Here is a 21,272-nt window from a genome sequence, read left to right as displayed (position 1 = left end):
ATTATTATTAAAAAGTATTGACCTTTTCAATTATAAAAATTGTACGAATACACTTATTTTGAAGATAGTTTAAAAGGTAAAGTTATATATTTTTATAAAAGGGGTCAATATATACAGATTCATAGATGAAGAGATAAACTAATATTCACTAATAATTGGTGTAAATAACCCTATAATTTACCACTTTTATAAGCAAAATTGATTTTTTTTTTTAAATAATTTTTCATGATTTTTTACAAGAAAATTAATTTTCTTTTAATTTTCATCACTTTCTAAACAAATTAATATATATACCGGTTTCATCTTAACCAAACTCGACCTTTAATTTTTTATTTCCTTTATTTTTAATTTTTTTTTTTAACATTCCATATAATATGAAACAATTTGAACATATGAAAACAAAATTGCATTTAGAAAAAATCAAAACCAAAAAATGTTATTAAATATATACTACTATATATTTTATATAACATTCCTATTCTTATTATATATCCATATTAATAAAGTGGGAATGCTTTCGTTTCTCTGTTGTAGATTGTCAATTTTACCCTCATGTCCCGTGTCATTGATGGTGTAATGTGTTTTTCTCAACATTGAGAAATCACGTGTAGGACCAAATAGGTTTTGAGTTTTGGGTGAAAATTGAATTCAAAAAGTAAGTTATATTATATATACTAGTTGGGAAGTGTCGTACTTCACACGATAGCCTATGCCCATGGTTCAAGCAACCTCAAATTGCTTGATTTGAAATTTACATTCATCCAAAAGGATCCTTTAATATTTGATCACTAATTACTAATGTTTTCCTCTTGCATCCAACAATAACTATGAGTGCTATAGATGAAAACATCTCTCATATTTGTAAATATTAGACCAGCTCACTATGGAAAGGTTAGAATCCCTACAAAACAAACAGAACGAAAGTGTATAAGCAAAATAATAATAAAAAATCCATAGTGCATATTGTGCAAACTTCATGGAGGTTATGAAATTTGAATTTTTTTTTTTTTTTAATTGCAATATATGTATTAAGTCATGTTTTGAAAAAAAATGAATTGATTTTTTCAACATTTCATTCTAAAAAATAATTAATCAAAACCAAATTCTCACAGTGAAGTCAACATGGCAAGCCTCAACAAAGTAAAAGCGGACAACTGAAATGCCAGTTGAGTTTTGGGTATAAGGGCAGAAAACACATTCCATAGCAAAGTCAATGTAGTCCAAGAATGGCTTGTTGCAACTGACCTTATACCACTGAGCAATAAGCGGAAAGGAGTTGTTCACTTCCTTTACCAGCACATTTCCCTTGGCGTTAAGATTAGATTACCCTCGACATCAAGAACTTCTTCAATTAAAGAGATGTAATATTCCCTAGGGTTTGGGCCACATGAAGGGAACCGGTCATAGAAGAAGGCAATTAGAAACTAGGTATGGACAAAGCTCCATACATTAAAATGACCCAGGGACCTAGCCGAGTCAAGTCGAACATGCAGATTTCCCAAAAAGAGAGGGGCCAAAGGGATGTGGGACCCGTTGCAAAGTCAAACCGCTAAAGGGGATACTAGCGAGTTCAGACTATCAAAGGGGTTGTTGGGCAGAACAAAGAACGACAAAAAATAACTGATGGCATCGGCGAACATCAAGTTGGTGCAATATGCAGGGCCCTCGATGGAAACACGAGTCTGCTCGATATGGTGCCCATAACAGGTTGTATATCTCTGAAGAAGTGGCATAGCCAAGAGAGATAGGAAGTCTTGTCCTTCTTGGGCTCTCAACCAAACGTTCGCTAGTGTTGGGGCCATAACAAGATCGCTACTTTCTCGCCTCACGAAAAACCATCTGCAAAGCAGTAACTATCTCAACAGTCAGGGAAGTAAAGTCGAAGACATGGTCCCCACGAACACTGAAACGGAGCAAAACTGCGACGTCCTCCAAGGTATGGCCAACCTCACCCTAAGAGCGAGCAAATGTATGGGTGTCATGAATCTAGCACGATACAATCACGTCAGTGTTGGTTTGGAGCTTGCGTACAAAGAGATCCCTTGAAGTAATGATGGCACCAAAGAGTTATGTGGCCCTCAAGCGTTGTTCAAAGGCAAGTTTTTGATAACATCATTGACCCAGTAGACCCAGCCAACCGAAGGGCCAGAATGGGTGCGGTAATAGATGAAAGAATGGGAAAAGCCCCCACGCTCCACGTGAAATCGCATCACTGAAGCAAGGTTTACCATATCTGCCTCCTCCAAAGAAGCCTCAGGAAAAGAGAGTAAGGGCTCCTCCAAAGCAGGCGCTACAGGAACAAAGGCATCAGCGTTCCTCTAAAAAAGGTCAACAAGGCCACCAAGGTAAGGAGCCCTTCTCCATTCAGAACGAGGAGGGACCGACTTATCAGCGAGAAATCTGCTAAGTAATAGTGGTTCTAAGGAAAAAAGGGAAGAGATTTTGGGAATAGAAGAGATATACTAGAAAACAAGAAATGCAAGAATTGAGAGCTAAAGAAGAAGAAACAAAGAAAAGTAGGAGACTTAGGCATTTAGGCTTTGTTTGGGAAGCCATGGTTTGGGCTTTTTTGGCTATTTTAGTCACAAAAAATAAAATAGGTTATTTTAGCCATAACAAACAAAACATCACATCCAACCCATAATCATTATATTCTTCTCTCACAAAAAAACTCAAAAAAGCCAAAAAGTTCTTCCCAAACCAAGTTTTTAAGCCCAGGCTAAAATAGCCAAAAAAGTCAAAAAGCCAAAAAGCTAACCCACTTTCCAAACGGAGGCTTAGTAATTTTTTGACTTTTTACGAAAAGATGTGCAAAAAAGTAGAGAGGTAATGTGACTAGTTTTAGTTAACTTTTTGACTTTTTGACTAAAATAGCCACTCCCCAAACGAGGCCTTAATGGGCCCCAAAGGCTTTTTTTATGGAGAGTTAGGGATTGTTTGGAATGTCTTAAATAAGTGTACTTTTTATCTTTTTAAATTAAAAAGTTGAGGTTGAAAATATGAATGTTTAGGTTAACTTTTTGACTTTTTATGAAAAAATGTGTATTAAAAAATTGTATAAATTAATATGTAGGAAAAAATTAATATTGAAAATTGTGCAACCGTACTTGTTAATTTTTGATAAATAGTGACAATTTTTTACTTTTTAAATAATTTTTTGACTTTTTAATTTTTTTAAAACTCCTCAAACTGGACCTTAGGCCTAGTTTGGGAAGACTAAATAAGTGCACTTTTTGACTTTTTATGAAATATGAGTTAGGTTTGAATTGGGTTTGAAGTGATGTGTTAAAGAGGTGATGTGACTTAAATAAGATGATGTGACTTAAATAGGATAATGACTTTTTGACTTTTTATCTTTTTCGTCTCAGGCCAAACTTGGCCTTAATCACTATCACAACTCGCCAAGACCATCATGACTTTTTAGAAGACGACGTAGGCTTTTGTTGAAGGAATCCGACTTTAGGCTTATTAGGCTGACGTCATCCACACATGGGAAAAGAGACTAGTGTTTCCCATACACACCAGGGGCAATTGTAGCAGGGAGAAGAATTAAGACACTGACTTAATCATTAAAGTCGCCTCAGTTAGGCAAATAAATATCATTAAATGAACATGGGTCAAAGCCTATGGGAAAGGAAAATGTTTAAAGGTCACAATTTTTGTAGTTATAATTGTTTAAAATTATCAAAACGACATCGTTTTGAGTGCGAAACATGTCAAAACGACGTCGTTTGACAGTTTTGAGCCATTGTGACCACAAAAATTACGACCCTCTAATATTCTTGCTATGGGAAATTGGTCTACCAAAAAATCGAACTACATCTGACCTGTTTGGGCCAAACGGGCCAAGAGCAAAAAGTATCCAAGAGAACTCACTAAGAGCATTTTTAATGATAAATGTTATAATTTGACAATAAATAGTAATAAATTGGTAAATTATAGCAATGGTGCTACAATGGTCCCATGTCATTTTGACAAATCTTAACCAACTTTTCCTCTAATTTTATAAGTGTTGTTTGGATATGGACTTTTTAGTGAATTTATATATATATATATATATATATATTTTTTTTTTGTCTTCTATGACCTTTTTAAAATTTTTTCTAAAAAAATTAAATATTTACATTCTACTCGACTAGACAAATATAAACCATTAAAAAAAATTAAAAATTAAAAAAAAAAAAAAAAAAAAAGCTCATTTTGCATTCCAAGACACTATCCAAACCGTTGGCTGGTGTCATAATCCACGATTGACATTCAACCTCTAGAATTTTTGGGCCTAGGCATAAAGCATCTCCGTACTTCTTCATTTTGATCATCTCTCTCTCTCTTTGATTTCAACTCAAGGGCTGAGCATCTCCCTCTCTCCCTCTATCTTTATCCCTCTCTTCTTTCTCACAAACCCACAGTCGACTCCTTTTCTCTCCATCTTCATTTTGATCATCATTACCAACGTCGATCGTCTTCAAACCAACCAACCTCTCTCTCTCTCTCTCTCTCTCTCTCTCTCTCTCTCTCTCTTTGTGATTTCGATCACCACCACTAGCGCCAATTGTTGATCGCCAAGTTTGATGAAACACTAGTGTTTGGAACACCAGTGTTTGGACTTCAATGGAACCCTAGAAGTCGATGAGGAACAAGCCCTAGAGGTTGATTTTGGTTGAGATGAAGAACAAGTTCATTAATCATGCTGGAATCCAAGTATTTGTCTTCTAAATTTGTTTCAGATTGCTTGAGAAATTTATATAAATTTGTGAAATTTGAGTTGTCTGATCATTCTGATGAAATTTGTTATTTGTTCTTCACTAAAATTTGTGAATTTGTGAAAGGGTACTTCCAGAAATTTTTGAATTTGTGAAAGGCTACTTTGTGAATTTGTGAAATCAGAAGAACGAAATTAGTTTTTTTTTTTATTTTTTTTAAATGATGAAAAATGAAGACCGAATTCTATTTTTTCTAAGTGAGGATCATCTGATTTGGAGCTAAAATTCTGTTAATCTTTGATGATGTGGCATGTTTGGCAAATGCCAAACCTCCTGCCAAATTTGACAACAAATATGTCATATGCTATATTTGACAGGAGTATTAGCAGGCTATTGGAGATTACTTCTTTTTCACTCTTGCCAAATTATAACTTTGGCAGCTCCATTGAAGATGCTCTAAGGCACTACTTGCTGAGGCCTAGTTGCTAAGACAAACTCTATCTCAACGCTATCATTTTATTGCAGCGCCGCTTTTTACAATTATTGAGGGGAAGGGAGCTGCGGCAACTTCAACCTCCACAACTATCTCCTAAGGCGTAGTTCCCCCCAAGTGATAGTAGCCTTTGAGGGACACCTCTTCTATACAAAGTAATGTACAGATGCTTGGCGCTGATAGCAAGCCCCAAGGCATTAGCAGCCTAGGGTTGATAGTAGGCTTGAAGCATGTATAGCTTACCTCTAATAGCAGGCCCCAACGCTTACTGGTTGGAACCGATAGTAGGCACCAAAGATGCCAGTATACCACAACGACCCCGCGAAGATGGAAGTAGGGTAAGTCGAACACAAGGGACTCCCTTTCCATTTACCGAGGTCAAAGACCTGCTTTGGTTGCCCAAGCAAGACTAAGGAAGCCACTTGGGCTTGGTACAAAGCACAACACTTGTTGTGGCCCGTACTTTGGGAAGCTAAGAAGTTTGTAGTTAGGTGACTAAGGGTGTAAGATTTGCTGATATAAACACAAGTATAGCTAATAGCATATCATAAGCCCTATGCATGTCTTGGAAAACCGAACTGAGACGGCAAGTGCCGCAACAACAATGACGCTACTGAGGTTCGTACCAAAAGGGTATATGTTAAAACTCGTGCCAAACAGATAGTACAATAACACCTACTGAGGCTTTGTACCAATCAAACACAAAATTTAGTGTAGCATTATTGGTACCACAATCATGTGTTGTCACATAAATTTTTACTTTTTGTTTTATATTGTTTTTTATATTATTTGTAGAAACTATAACTTACCATCCTATATATTTTGTCAAGATGCTCTGTTCTTCAAACACTCAATTGGATTTTTAAAAAAATTGACTATTTGATTCCTTTAACATTTTTGAAACATGTCTAAAAGTATTAATTATGGCCATCAAATATTATTGTGCAAAACCAGATGATTAACATTGTCAAATAGTAACGATTTTTTTCCAAATAAATATTTCACATTTTTACAAAATAATATGCTTCATTGCTAAAATATGGCAACAATACATGATTGCACCACCATTTGCGACTAAACTAATCAATAAAAACTCTGCAACTGCAGCAAATAGTTTTATACATTGCTTACCTTTTACATGGCCTCTTTTCCCCATTGTTGGAGAGCAAGTCTGTCCACAACTTCCCCTGTCAAGGTAACAAAATAGTTCACCTGCAAAGAAAGCCGATGATGAAAACAAGAACTCTCCTGAAAATGGAGAAGCAATTAACACAAAATAATAATATATGAATTTATTTTCAAACACATAAAGAGTATGATACTCACAATTTCTAGTGAGCTCACTCTGTGAAGAAGGAACCCGTTAACTGTTCTGTAATCTCAATTGGGGAAGAAAAAAAAAAACCTAGTAGGTAAGGTGGCAAATGTAAACTTTGTTGTAAAATCCCCTCAATAAATTATAAATGGTTACTCACTTCTTAAAAACCGGCCTTTGATGCATGGTAGTAAAATATGGTCCTTTGGTCACCGGACCTCTGTTGCTGATGTCATTGTCTGTATGGAAACTGTTAGCACACGGCTGTCCGCTCAGGTATGCATTCTGGAGAGAAAATGCACATATCAGAAGTCCATATTTATCAACAAGGCACAAGCAAAGGTTTACATTTTGCATTGAGGTTAACCTACATAGACAATATGTATTTCAGTTTTGAGCAATTTAATTGAATTAACTTCAATGGATTCTAAACAAACAACATCAACTTTACTTGAATGAATTTGAGTTCTCTGAAGTAACATGATTCATTTGATTTAGACCAAAGTTTGAGAAGATTTCGGAACGTTGCATAGTCCTCTACTTACCACTCCATATTTTAGGAATATTCGATGCAGAGGCTCAACAGCTTCTTTTGTTTCCATTTGTTCGATATTCTTATCACAAGCTACAATTGAGTGGAATCCAGCAATGATACGCCTGGATACACAAATATGAAAAAAAAACAGGTTTAATTTATGAAACCTTCCCAAAAGTGGATAGTTTTGAACTCGATAGTACTTTGCATTCATACCCAAATCAAAATGGGTACTCCAAATTCGAAACTACCTTTCAGATATACCAAAAAGATCAAAATTGGAATTTAAAATATGAAATCGTGTTCAATAAAATAATTTACAAAGCCAATGGATTTTAAACTTCTTCACATTGACTTTGAGCCAATGAAATAATCTTTAAATCGCAGGTATTATGCCATTTGATCCTACCAGCTAGCATTGCTTGCTTCGAGAGTACTCATTAGCCAGTTTAACTGATCATTTTGGCCATCATTTGAAGTATCCTAAACCATAAAATTGTTGAAGTTAGAATTGAAATACTATTGCCACAAACTGCAGAAAAATGAATGTTAACAATGTCACTCTTTCAGCAAGGAGATAGAGACGAGAGAATATTGCAATGAACATACACATTAATGTGTGATAAGTATCCCATAGCAGAATAAAAGGAAGAAGGATCTCAAGTTCAACTATTGAAGAACTTAAATATTCTAAAAGCATCATGTTATTTATCAACTAAACAACAATTCAATATGTTCCCACAAACCATACTTTGAACACAACTAAAACCATTCCAAACTCAATCCTATAATGGACCTCGTAATTCCTAACCAGAGAAGCACCTAAAAACCATATTGATCCCAGAATTGCTACTTGTTTATTCTTCTTATTTTCTATTACTAATTTTAGTTCATTACCATCACAATCTCGGAATGTATTACTATCACTTGAGCCTTATATAACAAAGATATATCAATTATATCAAGCCACATAGAGAGGGAGGGAGGGAGAGAGATCAGTGCCCTGCAATAGCATGCAACATTTGAATATCCTACTACAATGATTAATAATGAAGATTACTTTGTGTTACATTCACTTTGGATTTTAGCATGTTAGTGATGTGTCAACACATCTATAACATAAATTGCTTGACATTAGAAAAGGTCACACGGTGCACAAGGCTCTCCCACTTTACAGTAGCGTATGGGAGAGGTAGTAGGTAGACAACCTTACCCCCATAAATTTTTGTCTTCTGCAGTGAGTCATTTTCCGTGACTTAAACCGCTCTACAACCTAATTGGAACTAAAATTAGACTAATCAACCAATTCAATTTTTTTTGTCAGTGCAAGTTTTGATCAGCAATCTGGGGCTAAAACTTAAATTGGATTTGTTGAAAAATACAAAGCTAGAACAAGGGTGAGACTTGAAGCAGGAAAGGAATTCCATGAGATGATTTTTGAAAGTACGTCAAAGCATCCTGATAATAACATGCATACTATGTATAGAAACACATGCGAATATGTATCATTTCTTTTCTTGACAAACACAAATAGCAGGAACAATTTGTAATTGCTCAATTTTGTGCAGTAAGAGTAATAGTTATAAACCCGCTTATACTAAGGATCAAAGTAAAAGTCAATCGAAACATTGTTATCTCCATCCTTCAACTACTTTACTCTTGACATAGTATAGTTTCTTAACAAATAAAAACAACTCAAGTTGATCTGTGAATCTACTAAAACAACACCTTAAATCCGGTGGTCAATTTGTGGTAGAAAAAAGAATGCAAAGCGGGATGATGCATATCAAAAAGTAAAAATAAAAACCACTCCTACAACACTGGAAATGCTACCAATTTAATAGGTGTACACTATAAACTAAAAAGGGAGGCAACATCTGCTTATTCAGATGAAAATAATGTTGTGAGGTACAAAACATCTTAATTATACGAAATAAAACAAGACAAGAACACACCTGCAGTGAGCTGGTATCCACAAAAATAACATCTAAGGTTTGCCCATAGGGGATTTTGACCTGCTTGACAAAGTATCCTGCTCCTCGTAATTTTGAAGCTTTTGTTGTATACCTACAAGATCAGGACAACCTCATGAAGAGATAGATAAGTTGATTCTCTTTGAACCATGAAATCAAATGTTTTTCAAATTTTAAAAAAGATTAAAAAGATAACAAAAAGAACATATGACATGTAATATACCAAAATCAGAGAACTGTTTCAGAGAGGATGGTGTACCAGGGAACTTTAAATGACTGAAAATTCCACGTAGCCTGTTAGAGAAGGTTTGTTAGATTGTTGCTAAAATGTGATGTCAATGAAAATCAAATTGAATAAGAAAGTGACAATGCTCCAATCCTACCATTGCCCCATTCCCCCAAAACCCCACAAATCACAAAGGAAAGAAAAAAAAAAGAATGGTCCACGGAAAATGCAATGGAAGGCTGAGATTAAACCAGTTATGAAAGGGTCCGATTCAGGATAAATCTTTGCCTACCATTGCACTTCCTGTGACCCATTCTAATCCTACGCTTTAATTATGTGTACTTAGCATTATTGAAAATATAAACAAGGCCAATTCTAGTAACGGAAATCAATTCCTGGGAAAGAAATCATATAAACCACACTGCTCCAAACTGTCTCAATAACAATAAGTCACACAACTCTAATAGAATCAAATTCATCTGTATACTAGAGATAAATAAGAGGGAAATAAAATGGCCAAATGTGGGGAAGATATAATTCTAGAAGGGATTATTCAACTTCCTAGTCTTTGATACGAGAAAAGGAATTTTCCACACCCCTTTTTGTGTGTCGAATTGAAATAATAATGATTCTTGATCCCATTTGTCAAAGATTCCTATTCTTAGTTTCTATTTTTTTCCAGATGTATCAGAACTCATTTTTTTTTCTTTTTTCTTTTTCCTCCTGGTTTTTACGTATAATGAAGCTTTTGGAGATAATTTTTCCTCAATTTCACCAAAATTCCTTCATATTGTGGGTGTTTGGGAAGTTGCTATTTTAGGAGGCTAAAATTTTTGTATTTGGGAAGATAGTTAGATTTTTTTGTAGTTAGATGTGATGTTTGTGAGAGAAAAAGTGAAATGATTATGGATTTGATGTGACATTTTGTCTTATTAACTATTTTAGTCTATTTGTCTTTTAGTGCTATTTTAGTCAAAAAAGCTAAAAAAAGCTAAAAAAGCTTCTTCCCAAACACCCCCACACAGAACTTTAACTAGTAAATGTTAGATTTTATTGAAGAAATTTAGGTTCAACATGTTTAAAAAGGAAGCCAACTGAATAAGGTTTCTCTGCCATCAAATGACTACTGAAGCCAAGTGATCACTATTTCCAGATTTGGAATAACAAACAGCAAATGCTATACAAATTTGGACTTTTTGTGAAGTTAGAATGAGTTCTTACATTCAGCATGAGTGGATCATCTTCCCCAAGTTCACTAATGTTGATAACAAACCTTGCCTTGTACGTCTTTACCACCTCAGCCATCTTCAAGAACAACAAAAATTACAATAAGAAGATTCAAAACAGGTTTCAAAAAAATGTGAAAACATGAAAAAAGAAATTGGGAGGGAAAATAAGCAAGCTATAAAGAAGATGCAGCCAAGCACAATTAAGAAAATTTGATCCTAAAAATACAGTGATTGTGCATAGATTGAGATGATAAACACTAAACTCACAAAGCTAGTATATCCAAAGCAATTGAAAGAGATAAAATGGAAGAAAGGCCATAACATGCAAATCGAGGTGGAACAGAGGGCGTGATGCACTTGAATCAATCAGGCTTTTTTGGGGGGTCAATTGGTAGGAGATAAATTACAATCATCATGAGAACCACATCAAAATGGATATTTAACTGTGAAAGAAAGTCCAACACATCGCCACAAGCTACAAACCCAATAAAGAGCCCAAACAATTACAAAAGCGAAAGACCAAAACCTAGGTAGGAAGAATCGTACCACTCACCTAGAGAGGTGCAAGAACTCTTGGCCAACAGGATAGCCTCGTTGGTACCGTGAGTTATGGGATTACAATGTCCACTACATGTGGGAAGAGACAAATCCTTGACCTCTTGTTGAGATGTAGGAACTCTAGGACAATAGACTAGCCCTGTTAGTTAAATCAACCAGGCTGTAATATTCGGTCTACAATTAGTCTGAACAGCTTCATAGCACCAAGATGGAAAATTGCTTCATTGACTTCCCAGATTTAGAGCACGCTTTGCTATATGATTTGCAGCTCTATTACATCACGTTCAACAAAGTTAAAGCTACAAGATTGGAATCCAGTTTGCAGCACGAGACAAATCAGCTATCAAGATGTCAATATCAACCAAAGAACATACATTTTCATTCAAAGCCTTGATCACTTGCAGAGGGTCCCCTCAATGATTAGTTGTGGTATATTCCATGCTCTGGCAATCATAAGAGCATTTGGGACTGCAAGGGGTTTCAACAAACGAGGAGGAGCTACAAAGTAAGGGTTAATTTGGTAATTTCTGATAACCTACTCAAACTGGAATCATTTTTCAAAACGAAACAATAGTTTGATCCCCACACTCTCCCATGGTAATGTGAACCATTTAAAAAAAAATTAAATTAAATGGGGCACAATATTTAAAATTTTATTGTTTTCACAAAGAGAATTCCTAACTAAACCAAATGTTTGAAACATTAACACAACAATTTTATTACTAGTAATGAGAATCCTGATAATGAGATTCTTATTCCTTCTCTTTGATTCCTGCCATCCAAACATTCCCCAAGGGGAATAACTTGCAATCCAATAATATTACCAACAACATCCCTAGCTATTATGCTAAAAGCCTGCTCTATACTCCACTTCATTCACAGCCACGTCAACATTGAACTTGACCATGGGAGAAGCTGGCATTGTCCACCTGAGATTCTCAAGGGAGGGGACATTGGTCATGATGTTCTGCACTGGTTGTTTGGTAGAATCAATGCACTCAACCCACATTCACCAAATAGCTTTGTTCACCACATCCTGAGGCTGACAAAATTCTTGATCAAATGCCCAATTGTTTCCATCCTTTGGACACAGTCCAAAACTCTAGGATTGTAGAAATGAGCTGTGATCTTCATTTTTTTGTGTTAGGACTAAAGCATAAGGAAGATTTATCCCTATTCACCAATTGTCCGGATGCTTTTTCATACTTGTCCATGCAAGAGTTCAGAGTTTGGCAGTCCTGCTCACTGCTATGACAGAAACGAAGCAGTCGTTGGCCAAAAACAAATGATAAGGCATTTTCTACCTATTTTAACTCCTATCAAATCATGATTAGCCTCAACCTTCTCCAAAAGATAATGCAACCACTCCGCACAAAGAAGAAAGAGGTAGGGGCGATAGGGGGTCACCATGCCTAATCCCTCTCTATGGTCTTAATATTTCACCTTTACCGCCATTGATCAAAATATCAAAAGATGCTGATGATACACAACTCATAAGTTCATAAACCACTTTTGCATTAGGTTCAAAACATTCCCAGCTCACTCTATCATACACGTGCCATTTTGACTACCATCCAACCCACCTTATGCCTCCCTATTCTTAATCCATTGCATTATTTCATGTGCAGTAAGAATATTACTAGTGATTTGTCTACCACCCATAAATGCACTTTAATTGTGATAATAGCCCGATGCAGCTTAGTAGGGTTACTTATTGTTGAGATTAATTCCACATCCCACCAAGGCGAACAAAAGCATAGCATGCACACAACAAAGAGAAAATAATCTGTCACATACAAATTTATATGGTTCAACCCAAATTGTCTACATCTACGGGAGAGAGATTCCACTATATGGATAATGTAGAAAATACATGTGAAATGGCTAAAATACTCAAAACCCGAAACCCACACCGTTGCTTGAATCCCAACGATAATTGAGCCCTTGCTCACACCGAACCCCATGTTCAAAGGTTGGAATTTTTGTTTCTCACCCCTTATATCTCTTTTTTTTCCTCACTATTCCCTCTATCTCACCAAAACCTATAGTCCATGACTATTTATTACAGTTTACGCAAAAGAATCTTAATTCCATACAATTAGGTAACCAAAACCTACACATATTGAGTTTTTTAGTAGATTCTTGATTCTATTATCCTAACTCAAAATACATAAACCAACCTAATAACTATATGAGACCCGCATATATCACATGGGTGGACTAATCCTAACACCTACAACTTTATTATTAATTTTGGAATTCTGTGTCAAAATGTTTGATATAATTTCTTCTTATTATTTATGAGGCAAAATAACTTATAAAAAATAATAAATAAATAAATAAAAAGGCTGAAGGGAGGTTGACTTTAAATTCTGGTTTCTAATTATTAACTTTCTACTAATGAAAAACTACACCAAACAAGTCCAATACATGAATAGCAATGCCTCAAGTTATTAGCCATTATTTGGATTTGAAGAAGATATCTCTAGGTAGCTGACCGCAGTTACTGTCATTAAAGCTTATCAAGTTGTGTGTGTGTGTGATTATTTTATTTATTTATTTGTTTTCATTGGGTAGATTCAAAGTTGTGGAGACAACAGGGTACACCTTGAGAAAATAAATAACAGAATAAACATATTTTCATTTTGATATGACTACAATTTCAGATAAAGACTATTAAGGACAAGAGTATCAAACAAACTAAGCCATACCAACCAATATAATCCAAAGTTTTCCACTATTGAGGGGTTTGGTAAGGAAAAAAAATGGAGAGAGGTTTGGTGAGAAAAAAATAATAATAATAATAATAATTGTTGAAATTTAATGTATAAAGAGAATTGTATTATTGATTGATATATGTTGTTGTATATATTACAAATGGTGGGTGGCTCATTATATAGGAGAGGGTGAGTGTAGTAGGTGAGGAGTAGGTGAGGAGTAGGTGGTGGTAGGTGATGGTAAATTGGTGGTAGGTGATGGTAAATTTTAACAGCCCCCCGCAAACTCAAGGAGGATAGAAACTAACCAACTTGAGTTTGGAGAGAGTAACAAAACAAGAAAATACATAAAAATAAAAGAGGATAAGAGACACTGTATGGTCGTGTCAGACCATTGGTGAAGACACTGGATGGTGGTGTCATAACGTTGTAGAGGACACTGTATGGGGGTGTCATAACCATGTAGAGGACACTGTATGGTGGTGTCATAACGGTGTAGAGGACACTGGATGGCGGTGTCAGACCGATGTAGAAGACAGTTTATGGGGTCATGTCGGACCATTGTAGCACACACTGTGTGGTCGTGTCAGACCAATGTAGAAGACAGTTTATGGGGTCATGTCGGACCGATGTAGAAGACAGTTTACGGGGTCATGTCGGACCGCTGTAACAGACACTGTTGTGACAGTTGTTGTGACAGTTTACAGAGTCTTGCTGGACCCTTGTAGAAACTAACCGGAATCAATGTCGGGACAGTTTACAGAGTCTTGTCGGACCCATAAAGGAGCTAACCGGAATCAATGTCGGGACAGTTTACAGAGTCTTGTCGGACCCATGAAGGAGCTAACCGGAATTAATGTCGGGACAGTTTACAGAGTCTTGTCGGACCCATAAAGGAGCTAACCGGAATCAATGTCGGGACAGTTTACAGAGTCTTGTCGGACCCATGAAGGAGCTAACCGGAATCAATGTCGGGACAGTTTACAGAGTCTTGTCGAACCCTTAAAAAGTCGCACCCTCAAAAGGTGTGCCCAATCTATCAAAAGGCGTGCCATCAAAAGGCGTGCCCAATCCATAAAAAGGCGTGCCGGATATGATGGCGAGGCATGTGAGTGCCTTGGCTGGCGCGCCCGTTTGTCGTCTGGCGTCAAATGGCGCGCGATACGCGTGGCTGCCTCTTCGTCAGGGTCTTTATAAACTGAGGCGGAGGCTGTGCTTGAGGCAGAAGCGAAGACAAAAAAACCTAGAGAAACCTCTGAAAAATTCTTCCTTTGCTGAGAGAGAAACTCTGTAATACGCTGTAACACTCTGTTGCCCAGAAAATGGCTTCGTCTTCCCGTGGGCTGCTCACTCTCTTTCCCGACCTCAATGAGTCAACAAGAGAGAGAACTGGTGCGGTGGCCAGTGAACCTCAACCAAACACCTCTATGTTTGCTCCGTTGAACTTTCCGATGCGGTCGGTGGAGCAAAAAATGGCGGTGCAAACTGATATTGAGGCCAATCAGTATACTCTGAAGTCATGTGTGGAAACCATGACTGCGGTCACAAACTTGTCGCACCGGCTGCAGAGCAGGACAAATGAGGTGCAACAGTTAAACTCCCAGCTGGCTCTGCTCCAACGCATGTATAAGGATGCGCGAGCAGAGATAAGTGTGCTAAAGGCAGAAAATAAGGAGCTGAAGCGGAAGGCCACCGTGATGTTCCGATTTGGAGGTCCGCCATATGCTGTAGTGGAGGAGCAGGGTGGAGTGATCGTGCCCAGTGGAGTGGGAAACACGGAGGCAACACCGGCAAGGGCTGTCCAGGACGGAGGCAAGAAGAAGAGACCTGCAGCAGAGTAGAGAAGAAAAAATCCCACTGTGGATGTGGGTGTGTTGTGGTGGTTTGTTTGTTTGTTTGTTTGTTTTTTTTTTGTTTTTTTTTTTTTTTGTAAATAAAATGGTGATCGGGGTTGATCCCTGAAATGAATAAAATATGGTTTGGTGTGCAAAGCTATATATATTTTTTATATTTTTGTTTTTGTTGTTTTTGTTTTTGTTTTTGTTTTTGTTTTTGTTTTTTTTCTTTTGTTTTTTTTTTTTTTTTGTGTATTGTGAAAAAGGGAATACAAAAAAGATAAGAGAAATAAATAAAAATTCTATTTTGTGGTGAGGGAGTCGGTGAGGGAGGTGTAAAAGGTGATTAAAAGAAATAAATAAAGAAAGTTTAATAAAATATGAGTGAATGGGTCTTCAAGTCTGCCAAAAGGAAGATGCTTATCACAGAGCATTATTGATTGCACCAGACAATAACAAGATGTGCAATTTGGATATTTGCTTGATGAAGCAAGGGAGAATTGCCGAAGCGAAGGAGACTCTTCGGAGAGTAACACCAGCAGCCATGGATGGCCCAAGAGGTGTGGACTCCCACCTCAAGGCCTATGAGAGGGCACAGCAAATGCTTCGAGATTTGGAGTCTGAAATGATGAATAAGAGCGGTGGAGATAGAGAGATGTGATGGAGGCTTTTCGTCTTCTGGAAGTTGCATTGCAACAGTCTGCAACAGATCACTCCACTGGAACCATTGGTATGGATCTCATTACAACTGGGGTTTCTGCAAGTGAAAGGATGAGAAGGGAAAATCTGTTATCCGCAACTCGCAACATAAGTATGGAGAAGATGCAGATTGGAGGGGCCTCTACTCGGTTCTTGGAGTTACTGGAAGAGTTGGCGTCAATTCGAGCTAGCAGTGGTTTGAGTTGCTGCAGTGGTTATTGGCGGTGATTGGAGAGGAGGTATGTGTTGAGGTCCGGCGGGCGGCCAAGGCGAGACTGCCGCCCGCCGGTGAAGCAAAATTACTAGCTTCTTAACCTTGCTCTGATACCATGTTGAAATTTAATGTATAAAGAGAATTGTATTATTGATTGATATATGTTGTTGTATATATTACAAATGGTGGGTGGCTCATTATATAGGAGAGGGTGAGTGTAGTAGGTGAGGAGTAGGTGAGGAGTAGGTGGTGGTAGATGATGGTAAATTGGTGGTAGGTGATGGTAAATTTTAACAATAGTGTTAGATACTCAAACATTTGATTCACAAATTAATGTGATAAGGGAATTGGACCCTCAATGATTAGATATGTAACAAATCAGAAATTATACGTACCGTGATATATCATTGTGGGTAGAATTTTGGAAGCTTTTTGGGTCTCAAATATTTTCCAAAAAAGAAATGGAGAAAATAAAGGTTGCGTTTGGTAAAATTTTAGAATTATGATTTGCAAATAGAGTTATATTTTGAATTTGTGAGTTTTGGAATAATGATTTGAGTGTAAAAAATTTATTTAATTATGAGTTTTGAATTGAGTGATGTGACATATAATATTTGATTTAAAAATTGTGAATTACACTAATAGTCCCTATAGTTTGGGACTTGTATCACTTTAGTCCCTGACTTTTCAATTGTGACACATTTGACTCTGGATTTTGAATCTTGTTTCAATTAAGGACAATTGAAGATATCATTAAATTTTTCATGGGTAAAATCATCAATTTGATAAAATATAAACTAATTTGACAAAAATAAATGTCAAAAAAATATTTTTGAATTTTTAAAAATTATTTCTACACACTAAAGATAAAATTATGTAAAATTGATAAATCTTTTAAATATTTATTTATTTTTTTTACCAAATTAATTTTTATTATGTGCTTGGATGATGATCATGTAAAATTAATTTTTAAAAATTAATCGTGCAATTTTTATTGATTTTGATCAATTTTACATAGTTTTATCTTTAGTGGATAGAAATAATTTTTAAAAAATTAAAAATATTTTTTTGACATTTATTTTTTTCAAATTAGTTTATCTTTTATTAAATTGACAATTTTGCCATTGAAATTAAATAATGGTATCTTCAATTATCCTTATTTTGAACAAGATTCAAAATCCATGATCAAATGTGTCACAATTGAAAAGTCATGGACTAAAGTGACACAAGTCCCAAACTACAGGACTGTTAGTGTAATTTGCCCATTTAAAAATTTATAACTCATAACCAAACACACAACCTAAAATTCTATACAAAGCTCATAAAAAAAAATTTAAAAAAAATCTCAAAATATTTTTTATTTGAAATATAAAAATAAAAATAAAAATATTTTGAAATATAAAAATTACAGATGCCAAAAAACTAAAAACAAATACTGTTCCGGCCAACAGGCCGGACGTCCGGGAGGATCAACTGGTAAACATGTTTTGAAAAGCGGGTGTGAAATCAATTTTTAAAAATTGTAAATAAACATAGGAATCAAATCATGGTGTGCTGATCAAAAAAAAAAATCAAATCATGGTGTGAAATCATGTTTGGAAGGCTCCACCAAACACAGCCAAATTTTTTCATCACTTATTTAGATAAATGAGATGAGTAATGGTGAAAAATAAAAAATAAAATTAAAAAAATAGTGAAAAAGCTAAATCAAACTAAACTTTCGTTTTGTTTCTCATTAAAAGCGGCACAATCATATCTTTTCTTTTCTTTTCTCAATCCAATCAATTCTTTTATTTTCTAATCTCTCAATCTATGAAAAAAACAAGAATGAAAATGAAACAAATCAGGGAAAGATCCAGGGACCATGAAGACAAACAGAAATTCTTGGAGCATAGAACAAATTTAGATAAATTAAGATATACCCACGAATAGAAATCAAATTAAATCCAAACTCAAACATTGAAACCATTGAAATAGATTCAAATATATATACACACATATGTATGTGTAGAAACTCACTTGTTTGAGAAGATCGGTCTGTTGTTTAGGAGGTCTAGAGCCTCCTCTAACACTGATGAAATAAATTTCATGATGACTTGTCTCAGTTGTGTTATGGTATATTATTGGCTTCTGAGGACGACCAATTTGGAGAGCAACAAAGAGAGCAAAGCAGAGAGAGATCTGTGTGATTAGAGTACAAACCCATGATTTTCTCTCCATTTTCACACACTACCCACCTTGCAACCTCTCTGGCTTAACTCAACAATTTAATGGGTTCCCTGAATAGACTATACATAGGCTGATGGTGATGGATCGATATATATCAAAGTACAATCTGTCTGGATCGAGAAATGAGAAAGAAAACTAATGATTAGAATTTCGGGTGTATGTTTAGACGCACCGGATAAAGAAAGATCCATCGGACTATTAGGTTAAGTTTGGCGTCTTTAAAAAAAAATTTAAAAAGTTAAAAAGTCACTATTCTATTTAAGTCACATCATCTTATTTAAGTCACATCACATCTCTATCACATCATTTCAAACCCAACCCATACCCAATTCATATTTTATAAAAAGTCAAAAAGTACATTTATTTAGGACATCCCAAACAATCCCTTAGTTTCGGATACATTGTCTCTGGATTATTTGATTGGATTGGATTTGTATCTTATATTTGTTTAGTCATGAGATTAGATATGTCGATTGAACTATTTTTAATGAATCTAATGTTTAACTAGACGGACTGAATAAGAATAAATGTTCAAAAAAAACTATTTTACCCTTGTAATTTATCATTTTTATTTAATATATAATTTTAAATTTGTAATCCATAATTTATAATTTATAATTTAACAACACTAAAAAAAATTAATTTATAAGGCCATAATTTTTAATTTATTATTTTTAATTACATTAAATTTATAATTTATATTTTTTATTTAATATATAATTTTAAATTAACGACAATAAAAAATAATTTTATTTACTATATAAATTAAATTTCAACAACACTAAAAAAATTAAATTTATGAGGCCATAATTTATTATTTATTATTTTTAAATAAATTTAATTTATAATTTAAATTTTTTATTTAATATATAATTTTAAATTAACAACACTAAAAAAATAATTTTATTTAATATGTAAATTTAATTTTTTAACAATACTAAAAAAATTTAATTTATGAGGCCATAATTTTTAATTTATTATTTTTAATTAAATTAAATTTATAATTTATAATTTAAATTTTTTATTTAATATATAATTTTAAATTAACAACACTAAAAAAATAATTTATAAATGTTCAAAAGATTATTTTACCCTTTTTTTAATTGTTTGCTAAGTAATAACATGGGGTAAAATGGATATTTCACACATTAATCCCGTGGGATTGGTATCCCATGAAAATAATCTCACCTTCCCCCTAGGATACAATTATCCCTCATATGAGGGACTAATAGTCCGGAGCAAAAAAATTGAATCAAACAATGGACTATTAGTCCGATAGGACTAATAATCCAATCTCATGGCCTAATCCTTCAAAACAAACACAACCTTAAGGGGTTGTTTTAGATGATTTATACAAGTTTATTTTTTTTTACTTTTTAGTTAAAAAAAGTAGAGAAAAAAATATGTAAGTTAGGAATAATTTTTTGACTTTTTACGAAAAGATGTGTAATAAAATATTGTAATAAAATCAAAATGACAATTCTATCATTGTTAACTTTTTAACTTTTAACATTTTGACTTTTGAATATTTGAATTCAAATGGCAAAATAATAATTTTGCCCTCTAAACTTCCCCCACAAGCTTTTCCCTAGTAGTATGGATTTTATGACTTTTTTAATAATTTTTTTAACTTTTTAATTTTTGTAAATTATCACAAACATCTACTAAGGGTGGAAAAAAATAAAATAAGGATAAACTATTAATAGGTTCTAATAATTAAATTTAATTCTCATCAAATCTTATTGAAAATAAGTTATAGTAAGATTCCCAATAAAAATAATTTTTTGTGCCGTGTCACTAAAAATTAATAATTTGTGACTTTTTTATCACGATTTTTATATTCTGTCGCTAAAATTTAAAAATTAGTCACTTTTTTGTGACAATTTTTTTAAACTGTCATTAAAACTTATAATTAGTGATTTTTTTTGTGACACAATTTTCAAACTGTCGTTGAAAATTAACAATTAGTGACGTTTTTTAATAATATTTGATGAAAAATGTCATTAATTATCATAGGACCTATTAGATAATAAATTTATTTATTATGACCTAGACGTAAGTTCCCCAATAAATAATCAATTGGTTCTAATTTTTTGAACTTAATTTTTTTTCGTGTTTCTTTTATTTTTAGTGAATTTTTTTAATATTTTAAGTAATTTTTTTTAATTTTTTAGATACACTTAATATAAATACAATTAAAAAGTATAATATTTATGAAATTTTTTTATAAAAAAATCACTAAATACTAAAATAATATTTAAAGTATAATATTTATGAATTTTTTTAAAAAAAAATCACTAAATACTAAAGATATTTTCATATTCTTGTTTATTTATTGATTTTTTAAAACATTTTTTACATGTATTTTATTTTTTACGTACATTTAGGTTAGATGTATTTAAAAAGTAAAAAAATTGTTTAAAATATTAAAAAAAAAAACAAAAATTTAATTTTCAAAAAATTTAATTCAAGAAATTGGAACCAAACAAGGTGAATTGTACTTTTTTATGTTTTTGTTTGGATGGATTATGATTAAAAGATAATTT

The 21,272-nt window shown here is 34.0% G+C and overlaps 1 protein-coding gene and 1 long non-coding RNA gene across 4 annotated transcripts; one reads left to right on the top strand and one right to left on the bottom strand.

Moving 5' to 3' along the window:
• Window positions 1–642: 642 nt before the first annotated feature.
• Window positions 643–18,928, bottom strand: LOC114292766 (Calcineurin-like metallo-phosphoesterase superfamily protein). 3 transcript variants are annotated; one of them, XR_003639838.2, is made up of 10 exons: window positions 18,517–18,892; window positions 10,467–10,550; window positions 9,279–9,313; window positions 9,002–9,113; window positions 7,456–7,529; window positions 7,057–7,168; window positions 6,672–6,796; window positions 6,523–6,575; window positions 6,328–6,408; window positions 643–901 (listed from the first exon to the last, which is right to left on the bottom strand). XR_003639838.2 is itself a non-coding variant. In XM_028236790.2 (10 exons), exons 1-9 carry the CDS (start codon window positions 18,715–18,717, stop codon window positions 6,331–6,333), a joined length of 867 nt encoding a protein of 288 aa, XP_028092591.2. In that variant the 5' UTR covers window positions 18,718–18,928; the 3' UTR covers window positions 643–901; window positions 6,328–6,330. The 3 variants fall into 3 exon arrangements, 2 of the variants coding, with proteins under 2 accessions (XP_028092591.2, XP_028092592.2); XM_028236790.2 differs by having other exon boundaries at window positions 6,523–6,568; window positions 18,517–18,928; XM_028236791.2 differs by lacking the exon at window positions 643–901 and having other exon boundaries at window positions 6,137–6,408; window positions 18,517–18,918.
• LOC145824657 (uncharacterized) lies at window positions 4,318–6,050 on the top strand. Its single transcript, XR_014366561.1, has 2 exons — window positions 4,318–4,701; window positions 5,081–6,050. It is a non-coding gene; the product is annotated as an uncharacterized LOC145824657 (long non-coding RNA).
• Window positions 18,929–21,272: the final 2,344 nt, after the last annotated feature.

This window comes from Camellia sinensis, chromosome 4 (genome assembly GCF_055761805.1).
Source record: "Camellia sinensis isolate YWXY chromosome 4, ASM5576180v1, whole genome shotgun sequence".
In the NCBI taxonomy this organism is placed as follows: Eukaryota; Viridiplantae; Streptophyta; class Magnoliopsida; order Ericales; family Theaceae; genus Camellia; species Camellia sinensis.
This window is presented reverse-complemented; position numbering and strand designations above follow the sequence as displayed.